General features: G+C 44.0%; 1 protein-coding gene across 1 annotated transcript in view; it reads left to right on the forward strand.

Moving 5' to 3' along the window:
* The window catches only part of LOC122550884 (gamma-aminobutyric acid receptor subunit gamma-3), a 592,090-nt gene that overhangs the window by 328,733 nt on the left and 251,341 nt on the right, over positions 1-12,016 (forward strand). The window contains exon 6 of the mRNA XM_043692286.1: positions 4,011-4,148. Coding sequence (XP_043548221.1) covers positions 4,011-4,148 — 138 coding nt within the window. The remainder of the gene's footprint in view (positions 1-4,010; positions 4,149-12,016) is intronic.

A 12,016-nucleotide genomic window follows, 5' to 3' on the forward strand; every position in this document is an offset into this window, starting at 1 on the left:
AGGATACTGATTAAGGATGATCAGCCACGATCATATTGAATGGTGGTGCAGGCTCGAAGGGCAGAATGGCCTATCGGGAGAGGAAGAAACGGAGGGCTTGGAGGCCCTGGTCATGGCGGATGGAGGTGTAGAGGGATTGGATATCCATGGTGAAGATGAGGCATTGGGGGCCGGGGAAACGGAATTCTTGGAGGAGGTGGAGGGCGTGGGTGGTGTCTCGAATGTAGTGGGGAGTTCCTGCAATAGGGGGAATAGGATAGTGTCGAGGTAGGTAGAGATGAGTTCAGTGGGGCAGGAGCATGCTGAGACAATGGGTCGGCCAGGGTGGTCAGGCTTGTGGATCTTGGGAAGGAGGTAGAACCGGGCAGTGCGGGGTTCCCGGACTATGAGGTTGGAAGCTGTGGGTGGGAGATCTCCTGAGGTGATGAGGTTCTGTATGGTCGGGGAGATGATGGTTTGGTGATGAGTTGTTAAGAAGGCCACAGTGTTTTGGCCTTTATTAATAGAGGGATCGAGTTCCGGAACCATGAGGTTATGCTCTAGCTGTACAAAACTCTGGTGTGGCTGCACTTGGACTATTGTGTACAGCTCTGGTCTCTGCACTATAAGAAGGATTTGGAAGCTTTGAAAAGGGTGCAGAGGAGATTTACTAGGATGTTGCCTGGTCTGGATGGAAGGTCTTACGAGGAAAGGCTGAGGGACTTGAGGCTGTTTTCGTTAGAGAGAAGAAGGTTGAGAGATGACTTAATAGAGACATATAAGATAATCAGAGGGTTAGATGGGGTGGACAGGGAGAGCCTTTTTCCAAGATTGGTGACGGTGAGAACAAGGGGGCATAGCTTTAAATTGAGGGGTGATAGATATAGGACAGATGTCAGAGGTAGTTTCTTTACTCAGAGAGTAGTAAGGGTATGGAATGCTTTGCCTGCAATGGTAGTAGGTTCACCAACTTTAAGTACATGAATGTTGTCATTGTATGGACGTACATGGAATAGTGTAGGTTAGATGGGCTTCAGATTGGTATGACAAGTCGGCGCAACATCAAGGGCCGAAGGGCCTGTACTGCGCTGTAATGTTCTATGTTCTATGTTCTTTTACAAGTCAATGCTGTAAGATCTTCTACATCCATTTAAGCAGGCAGATCAGGCCTTAATTTAACATCTCATTTGAAAGGCAGCATCACCAAAGGTGCAGTGCTCCCCAACCCAATGCTGTTGTGAAGTATCAGCCTGAGCTTTGTTGTACTCACAGGGTTTTGAACTGAGAAGCTTATGATTCATAGGCGAGAGTGTGATATGACTGCAATGCAGGAAAGATTCAACAATTAAATTGATATAAAATGGAAGGATTAGGCATACATTTGAATATTAATTTCTGTAGAATGTCTGAGCAGATAGGCAATTAACTTTCACTAGTGACAAAGTCATGTGTTTAGCAAGTCACAAAAGAACAGGCAATGTGCACTGACCCTGTCTCCTTCTGACTGAGTGCAGGGAGATGTCAGACCAACAGTCCTGCCTAAACCTTGAGCCCTTTGCAGATGGAGTCATTTGTTTCCATTTAGATTTATGTTGCTTGTTCTGAATAATTGAATGGAAGGTCAGTTGAGTTTTATTTCTAATGCATTGCAGCATTGCTTTGTTTACTGGAGGCAGCCCCTGTGGAAATGCCACCAAATAAATATTAATGAGATTATTATTGGTCATGCCTAGGATACTTTCACATTGGCACATTGCTCCTATATTTTCATAAATGGGATTAGATTAGATTAGATTACTTAGAGTGTGGAAACAGGCCCTTCGGCCCAAAAAGTCCACACTGCCCCGCCGAAGCGCAACCCACCCATCCCCCTGCATTTACCCCTTACCTAACACTACGGGAAATTTAGAATGGCCAATTTACCTGACCTGCACATCTTTGCACTGTGGGAGGAAACCGGAGCACCCGGAGGAAACCCACGCAGACACGGGGAGAACGTGCAAGCTCCACACAGTCAGTCGCCTGAGGTGGGAATTGAACCCGGGTCTCTGGTGCTGTGAGGCAGCAATGCTAACCACTGTGCCACCGTGTCGCCCACGGAGGATATTGCAGAGTGCAAATCGAATGATTTCCCAGGTCCCTCTCTCCCCATTATAATGGGGACGTTAGCAAGTAACAGTGGGTGGCCCAGTGATTAACACTGCTGCCTTACAGTGACAGGGACCTGGCTTTGGTTCCAGCCTTGGATGACTGACTGTGTGGAGTTTACACGTTCTCCCTATGTCAATGTGGGTTTCATCTCGGTACACCAGTTTCCTCCCGCAGTCCAAAGATGTGTAGGTTAGGTGGATTGGGCACACTGAATTGCCCAGAGTAAAACTCCCCAAGGTAACTCTCCTGGTCAGTAATTGCAACCCACACTGTCCTGCAGGCTCGGCGTCTGTCACTGGACTGGCCCATCTTTGCTCCTGGTTCATCACTATTTATCAGCTTTATTGAACTGCTGCTCATGATCCAACATTGACAAAGCCACCTCAGATCCCACAGTTTAGAATCGAGGGTCAGTTACTGCACTCCGCAGCTACCCAAAATGGGTGAGCCCAAATTTTGGCCTGTACTCTGTGTTGTATTTTTGCCAGCGAGTGTGTGGTGCACTAAAGATCAATAATGACAGTGACAGGATCTCACTGTTTTTGATGTCTGCGAGAATAAGTGCTGGAGATAGGGGGCACTGGTAGCCTGATATTACCATCACTACACTATTAATCCAGACTTAGCTCATGTTCTGGCAACATTGGTTTGAATCCTACCATAGCAGATGGTGAAATTTGAATTTAATTTTAAAAAAAGGAATGAATGTCTATCTAACCACAGCCAGTTGTAGTAAAAGTGTCATCCAGTTCATTCATTACATATAAGATAATCAGAGGGTTAGATAGGGTGGACAGTAAAAGCCTTTTTCCTTGGATGGTGATGGCTAACACGAGGAGACATAGCTTTACATTGAGGGGTGATAGATATAGGATAGATGTCGGAGGTAGTTTCTTTACTCAGAGTAGTAGGAGTGTGGAACGCACTGCCTGCAACAATAGTAGACTCACCGACTTTAAGGGCATTTAAATGGTCATTGGATAAACTTATGGCTAAAAATGGAATAGTGTAGGTTAGATGGGCCTTAGGTGCGTTCCACAGGTCAGCACAAATGTACTGCGCGGGAATATTCTATGTTCTATGTATTAGAGGGCAGGAATTTGGCTTTGGTCTGATTTAAGCATGATCCAGATCTAAAACAAGATTGAAGACACTTAACTGTCCTCTGGGCAATAAACACTGTCAAAACCAATGACGCCCACATCCCATAAATGACTTAAAAAGAATAATCTTGTCTCTTTATGTGTCAATGTATTTTAAATAGGAATATCTTGTCCCTGTTATTTGAACAATTATGGGTTCAGTGGATAAACGATTAATTAGATCATTTGCTATTGATCTGCACCGAGTTAAATTACTAATGAAAGTAATGATTAAGACAAGGGTCTATTTCCACACAAATATCCTTGGCTGAGATTTCTGTGTTTAAAGTGGTCAAGGTAATGGCGGCAACATAGTTAAAAAAGACCCACTGATTCCTCCAGCCAGCTGACCCTCACAGCATGGCGTTTTAACTCCCACATTATATCCCCTCCCCACAACATCTTAGCTCTAACCTTTCTTCGTTGTTCGTAACCTGTATCCTACATTGTGCTGGTACATTCTAAGTAATTGGGAGGGCACGCACCCATGCAGTTTATTGGGGAACATTGCACTCCACCCTACTCGGAAATCAAGCTAAATCCCAGATAATGCCAAAAAAACCCAGAGGGAAAATTAGGATCACAAGAGGAATAGGGTTGGTAAATTTTTTCCCAGTTCCCTTTGGCAATTGAAACTGTGTCATCAAGTGTGTTGTTTTATGTCACAAAATCTACATTATAATTGTGAGCAAAGTGCTGTGCATTTGACAATAAAGTCTGTTCTGATCTTTCTTCCAGATGGATACCCAAAAGAGGAGATGGTCTACAAGTGGAGGAAGAATTCAGTGAAAACAGGCAATGAGAAATCCTGGCGACTCTATCAGTTTGATTTCTTGGGCTTGAGAAACACAACGAAAATCATTGAAACGACTGCAGGTATTGGACCGAAGTTCTTGTTAGTTTTCAAAGCTCAATGTTTAAATGTCTTATTCTCCTCAAACACTTCCAGTTGAGTGTTAAGGTTAAGAAGTTGAGGCTTCCAGTTGAGTGTTAAGGTTAAGAAGTGTTATTTAAGTGCACTGTCAATCAACTGAGACAAACATTGAAGGAAGCAACGTAGTGACAAGATGCAATGAAGCATATAATGAAACTGGATTGCATTTTGCGAGCGCGGTTTTCCTTGCTGAAAATTGAGTCAATATTACCAGTCACTCAGTCCAGGGTTGATTGGATTGGTTATTTTAATAAGTCATTGGACTGACCAGGTTAACAGAAAAGTGGCAAATGCAGTTTATTCCTGAGACGTGACGTAATTCATGTGAGGAGTATGTAAAGGCAATGGCAATAAATGAGGTGGTGCTGAGAAGAACAGTAAACGTTTGGAAGATTCAGACCAGTGACTACAGTTCGGGAAATAACTGCTATGGCTGTGAAGCACTTTTAACTGTAGAAAATGCAGGAAATCAATATTCTGTTTCACCACATCTTTCGAAAAATTTCTATTCACTAAAAATGTTAAATCTCAAAGATTCCAGTTTTGTTTCCAGCTCTCAGGATTTATTCTTCCTTTTTCTTGTCAAGCCTGGTCCCAATCTCAGCGATCACCTCCTGCTCACCTATTCTGTCAGTCTCAGTCAGTCATTACTCGATGTGACTTGCTATATCATGCAGCTGCCTACTAAAGTCTCCTTTCATGTGGCAGGTCCTAGAAATTGTGTGACACTCATTTTGCAGCCTTCCTCATCCGTGACAGTTCTGCTGTTTTTCACATCGTTAGGCTCCTAGGTCCTTCTGATTCTGTCAGCTCCTAAGACTGTGCTGGTTCCTGGACCTTCTCATTCAATCCTTCACTTCTCTTTCTCTGTCACATCTCTGATCCACGTGACTTATAGAGTCAAAGAGTCATAGAGATGTACAGCACGGAAACAGACCCTTCGATCCAACCCGTCCATGCCAACCAGATATCCTGACCGAATCTAGTCCCACCTGCCAGCACCCGGCCCATATCCCTCCAAACCCTTCCTGTTCATATACCCATCCAGATGCTTTTTAAATGTTGCAGCTGATTGGTCAACATTCTGTAAATGATAGCGACAGCAAGTGGATGACTGTTGGAATGCAGTGAATCGACTGTCAAGAGTGGTCTCTACTTACTCTGAATGGACAGTGATGAATTTGTATGTATGTGTTGATAGCTCCTTAAAAATAACATTCTTCTGATTAAACACAAAGCTAGCCCATCTGCCATCTCTGTTTGCATTCGTAAGAAAAGCTGGTGAAAGCCTTTCCTTTAAAGCACACTGAATGTTGTAGAAATGTTCCCGGCCTCACCTTCCTGGAATGGTCAAATTTTTCATTTAGAGGTTAAAGAGAAAGCCAACAGTAGCTGTCCAACAATGCAAACATTTGAACACAGCAATCCTACAAAGCGAGCAGAGATTAACACGATACACTGAGGGTTGGGAAAGGAGTCATTTTAGTTCAGGACAAATGAAAATGGAAGGAGTGTTCTTATTCACTCATGGGATGTACGCATTATGGGCTGGCACGGCAACTATTGCCCATCCCTAGTTGCCCTGAGAAGGTGGCAGTGAGCTGCCTTCTTGAACCATTACAGTCCACGTGCTGGAGGTACACCCACAACACCATTAATGGGGGAACCCCAGGATTTTGACCCAATGAGTGGAGTCACGGAAAACACCAGGAACTGCAATAAAGTCACACAACAGATGCTGGAGATTTGAAACAAAGACAGAAGTTCAGCAGGTCTGGCAGCAACTGCAGAAGGAAAGCAGATTTAATGTTTTAGGTTCAATGGCCCTTCTTCAGAACCCTGCAATATTGGGCTGATTGGCAGCAGTGCTTAGAGAAATCCTCTAGCTGCCAAGGATCCTGGAGTAGTAGGCCATCGAAGGTGGTCATTCAGCCCTATTACGCCAATCATTGGATGAGCTATCCAAATAGTTCCACTCCCCCATCTTATCCCTGCAGCCCTGCATTTCTGAGTATTTATATCACTTCCTTTTGAAAGACACTGTTGAATCTGCTTCCAACAGCCTTTCCGCCAGTGCAGACCAGAAATAACAAGTTTTCTCTGTGAAGGCAAAAGTCTCCTCATCTACCCTATGTTTTTTTTTCCCATAAATTACATTACATTTGTATCCTCTGCATACTATCAGTGGAACACAACTTTTACATCTTTCCATAATCTCCTGTGCTTAGGAAGAAAGAAAGGGAGAGAAAGGTATATAAGCAGGGGGGGAGCAAAAATGCATGTGCATTATGAACTGTTCTTCTCACTCCCATCTCATTACAACATTTAAGCTCATATACCTGATGATCCACATATTTAAAATTAAAATGGAAGACATTCATTGATTTATGTTGAAGTTGACTGTACTCCTATCAGTCTGCACGTCAGCACCAGAGTCTTGAATCGGCAACCCCTACTATCATAATTCACCATGCTTTCAGACAGCAAAGCCTTAAAATCTAGGCAAAAGTGAGGACTGCAAATGCTGGAAATCAGAATCTAGATCAGAGTGGGGCTGGAAAAGCATAGCAGGTCAGGCAGCATCCGAGGAGCAGGAAAATCGACGTTTCGGGCAATAGCCCTTCATTCCTGATCTGGTGATCCCTCCCTAAACCTCTCTTCCTCCTTCTGTCCTCCTTCAAGTCTTACTCTTTGACCAAACCTGTTGTAATATATGGCTCTCTATCAAAATATGATTGATAATTTCTGTTGTAAACAGTGTGGAAAGGTTATACTTCACCAGACGTGCTATATAAATGCACATTGTTGCATTATAATATGGGGTGATTTGGTCACTGTGTGTTTCTTATTTTGCATGTATGCTCTTAGATATTACGGGCTGGATAAATATCTTTTTGTCACTGTCTGAATGCAGAACGAATATCTGCCACTTGGAGAATAACACTATGATAAATACAATAACTGTGACTGATTAAACTGCTGTAACCTTTCTTTCAAATTGTTCTTGCAATGACCTGACTGCTTCCACGAAGGGAAATCTGATGCAGTCAATCTGTCCAAGTTTTGCAGACAGCGTTACCTGGCACCTAGCATTTAGTAAAAAAAAAGCTCTTACGAGGGCAGTGATATGTCACAGGAGACATTTGCAAAATGTTACCTGGAAGGCATGTCATAGACAGAACTCCCTAGTTGTGTTATAGCGTGGAAATTGCTGAAGTTTCTTCCTGTACTGTTGCTATAGCCTGCCAAATTGGATAGGCCCAAGGTGATTTGAACTGGCTTATGTCATGTTAGCAGGGTTCATTGAGCATTGTGAAATGCACTCTGTAAGATCTTCCTTGAGAAAGTGGTGTTGAATAACTTACCTTAAGCCCAGAGGGCAATTTGAGAAAACTTGTAACAACTTAATTCATACGCACTGTGCATTTAATAAGAGCACACATTATTTTCGAGCATTTAATTTTCAGGTGTGATATAAAACCAAGGCGAAATCTGCCCTCTCAAGTGGACTTTAAAGATCGCAAGGATTTATTTTGAAGAATAGCAAGAGAGTTAACCCATGAACATCATAAAAAAGAGATTATCTTGTCATTATTGTCTAGCTGTGTGCACATTGGCTGTCACATTTCCTCCATTGCAGCAGCAACACTTCATGGAGCAGTTCATTGGCTGTAAAGGGGTTTGGCATGCCCTGTGAACATGAAAAGTACAGCTGAAATGTGTGTTTTTTTTATTTACTGATAACTGTAGATGGTCCTGCAGAGTAAAGGACAAAAATTCCAATGGCATTGACAGGCCCAAATTTTGAAATCGTTAATATTCTAAGGTTGATGTGGAGGTGCCAGTGTTGGACCGAGGTGGACAAGGGTAAAAATCACACAACACCAGGTTATAATCCTGTTGTACTATAATCTGGTGTCCTGTCATTTTTAACTCTAATTTTGGGCACTCAAATCAGTGCGAGCATCACATCCCAGGGAGAACGATTAATTCAGGAGGGTGTTTTTTTTTCTCTGTTTTGTCAGTCTATTGCTGGCTGGATCCTCAAATGAAAAATTGATGCATTGCCATATGGAATCTGTGACGATCACAGATTCAGCTGAGGATGGTACCTGAGCCAGCTTTCTACAAACCAAAACTCAAGCTGCTGACAGTGGAGTGAAAGTTTGCAACTAATTTCCCAGATTTGTACAGTTGGACTGAACTTCCTGGTACCTGCCCACCTTTTGCATCTGCATCACATGAAGACTCAGGAAGAAGCCAGCTCGCCAGAGTTAATGTCCTCGTTTCTAATTACTTGTGCGAGCAAAACATACTTTCTGATTCCCAACTGCATGGACAAGACATGCAGCAAGTAAGGTACTGTCCCTGCTGGATTTTGGAGTTAGTAGCTGCTGCTTTCAAAATCGAGGGCTCTGGACCGAGTGTACAGGGAGAGCACTTCTGAGGAAGGGTCACTGAACCCAAAATGTTAACTCTGATTTCTCTCCACAGATGTTGCCGGACCTGCTGAGCTTTTTCAGCAAGTTATGTTCTTGTTTCTGATCTCCAGAAGTTCTTCCGGTTTTTATTTGGACAGGGAGAAACTATCCCCACTCACAAAAGGGTCAGGAACCACAGGGCACAGTTTTGCAAAAACGGCAATTGTGCTGTGACAGAAAGCTTGTTTAGGCAGACAGTCGTGAAGATTCGGAATGCATTGCCTTGAAGTATGCTGACGGTTTGTTCAAAAGACGCATTCAAAAGGGCATTGAATGATTATTTAAACTGAAACACTGCTCAAGGTTTACCGGCATGGAGATTAGCAATGAGTTCAAATACTCAGAGAGCCTCTGCAGACATGATGGACCCAATGACCTCTTTCTGCATTGTAGCAATTCAATGATTCTGCTTTATTTGATTCATTATAGTCACATGTATCTAGGTTTTGAATTGAATTGACTATATTGTTACGTGTACTGAGGCATTGTGAAAGGCTTTGTCTTGCGAGCAATACAGGCAGATCACAGAGTTAAGTAGCATAGATAGTAAATAATAGGTAAACAGTGGCAAAAGCATAAACACAGGTACAGTCAAATGTTAAGAGTTTCTGAGTCCATTCAGTATTCTAACAACAGAAGGATAGAAACTGTTGTGAAACCGGCTGGTGTGTGTGTTCAGGCTTCTGTACCTTGTCCCCGATGGTAGAGATTGTAGAAAAGCGTTGCCAGGGTGGGATGGATCTTTAGAATGCTGGCAGCCTTTCCTTGACAGCGGGCCTAGTAGACGGATTCTATAGATGGAAGGTTGGCCTTTGTGATTGTTCAGGCCGAGTTCACCACTCTCTGTAACGGTCTCTGATCTTGAATGGTACAGTTGCCATACCAAGTAGTGATACATCCAGACAGAATGCTCTCGATGGCACACCTATAAAAGTTGGCAAGGGTATTCACTGTCATACCAAATTCCCTCAGCTGCCGAAGGAAGAGGAGATGTTGTTGGGCCTTTGTAACCAGTGCATCCACATAAAGAGTCCAAGAAGGCTTGTTGTGGATGACCACACTCAGGAGCTTGACACTGTCGACTCATTTCACTTCTGTGCTGTTAATGTGTAGGGGCATGAGTAACATCCTGTCAAAAGTCAATAATGAGTTCCTTGGTTTTGCTGGCATTGAGAGCTAGGTTGTTGTCAGTGCACCATTTTTCCAGGTCTTCCACCTCCTGTCTGTAGTCTGTTTCATCGCCATCTCAGATTCAACCGTCTATGGTGGTGTCATCAGCGAACTTGTAAGTGGCATTAGTCTGGTATTTGGCGACACAGTCATGGGTATACAATGAGTACAGTAGGGGGCTGAGTACGCACCCTTGAGGGACTCCAGTGTTGAGTATTAGTGACGATGAAATATTGTCCCCAATCTTCACTGATTGTGGCCTGTGGATCAGGAAACTGAGGATCCAGTTGCAGAGAGTGGGGCTTAGTCTGAGATCACTATGTTTAGTAATCAGTCTCGAGGGGATAATAGTGTTGAAGGCTGAACTGTAGTCAATGAGTAGGATTCTTACGTAGCTGTTCTTGGTGTCAGGATGTTTCAGATAGGAGTGAAGGGCAAGTGATATGGCATCTGACATGGATCTGTTGGTCCAATACACAGATTGGAGTGGGTCAAGAGTAGTGGAGAGACTGGAGTTGATTAATGCCATGACCAGCCTTTCAAAGCACTTCATGACCACCGAAGCTAGGGCCACTGGGCAGTAGTCATTGAGACATGCTGCATGAGCCTTCTTAGGCACAGGGATGATGTTGGCCCTCTTAAAACAGGCAGGGATAGTGGCCTACTGCAGGGAGAGGTTGCAGATACAGTGTACAGAGGTACAGTGTAAAGTTTTGTTTTGCCTGTAGTACAGGCAGATCGTAACATTCAAAGACACAAAGATCATAGGGTGTTTGAACAGAGCGAAGAATGCTAAGTTACCCCTGCAAAGAAGGTGTATGAAAATAAGATCAACATTAGATTTGAAATTTGAGAGGTCCGTTCAGAAGTCTAACGATAGCAGGAAAGACCCTGTTCTTGAACCTGTTGGCTTGTGTGCTTAAGCTTGTGTAGCTTCTGTCTGATGGCAGAGTTTGGAAGAGATTATAACCAGGGTGAGAGAGGTCTTTGAAGATGTTGACTGCCTTTCCTTGGCAACGAGAAGTGTAGGTGGAATCAATGGATGGAAGGTTGGCTAGCGCAGTAGTCTTTACTCCCTTCGCAAAGTGTTAGTCTGTTCCAGGCAATGATTGAGATCGGGTGGCCAAATGTAAGTTGCTCCGGGCATGGAGGATGACAGAGAGAGAGAGAGGCTGGAAGGCAATGAGCTTGTTCAAGGAGACTGACCAAGCTTCATGTTTCTCTCTGGAAGCGAGGCAAGCTGACCAGAATGTTCAACTGCAGGTGTCCACTCCGACAATCCGTGTGATGCTCCTGGCTCAGAGAAAATGAACATTTGTCCTGGTATCCTTTAAATACGACAGGAGGACCTTCAACCTCTTGAGCTAATAGACTTACTGATCACCTCTGTCATAGAATACAGTATGTTCTTGAGCGTGCAAATGTAGGGGCAGCACGGTGGCACAGTGGTTAGCACTGCTGCCTCACAGCGCCAGAGACCCGTGTTCAATTCCCGACTCAGGCGACTGACTGTGTGGAGTTTGCACATTCTCCCCGTGTCTGCGTGGGTTTCCTCCGGGTGCTCCGGTTTCCTCCCACAGTCCAAAGATGTGCAGGTCAGGTGAATTGGCCATGCTAAATTGCCCGTAGTGTTAGGTAAAGGGGTAAATGTAGGGGTATGGGTGGTGTACGCTTCGGCGGGTCGGTATGGACTTGTTGGGCCGAAGGGCCTGTTTCCACACTGGAAAGTAATCTAAAAAAAAAAATAATCTAATCTAATGAGCTAAGAACCATGTGAAAAGCGTTACCTGTCTGCAAGTAGGCGAGACTTATCCGAGTATCTCATTCCGCTGCTCACCATGTTGTATGAGCTCTCTGTACTATTGCTCGACTCAAAATATTTTTACTGCTGCCACCCTTTTTCCTGGTAGGGATTGTCAGGGCCTACCTGTCTGGTGTGGTAGAAGCAAACCACTCGGTGGTCTAACAAGTAGCAGCTCTTGTCCCATTGAGGTAGACCCATTGAGATCCCAAGTCGTTCTTCACCAAGCCCAAATACCATCACCATGTTGGGCAGTGCCAACAGCAATCCACCATATTCACTTTTCGTGATCATTTGACCCTTACCCAGCAGTGTACAACTCCACACCCATAATGGAACTTCGAGGCATAATGAAAGG

This window comes from Chiloscyllium plagiosum, chromosome 6 (genome assembly GCF_004010195.1).
Source record: "Chiloscyllium plagiosum isolate BGI_BamShark_2017 chromosome 6, ASM401019v2, whole genome shotgun sequence".
Classification (NCBI taxonomy): Eukaryota; Metazoa; Chordata; class Chondrichthyes; order Orectolobiformes; family Hemiscylliidae; genus Chiloscyllium; species Chiloscyllium plagiosum.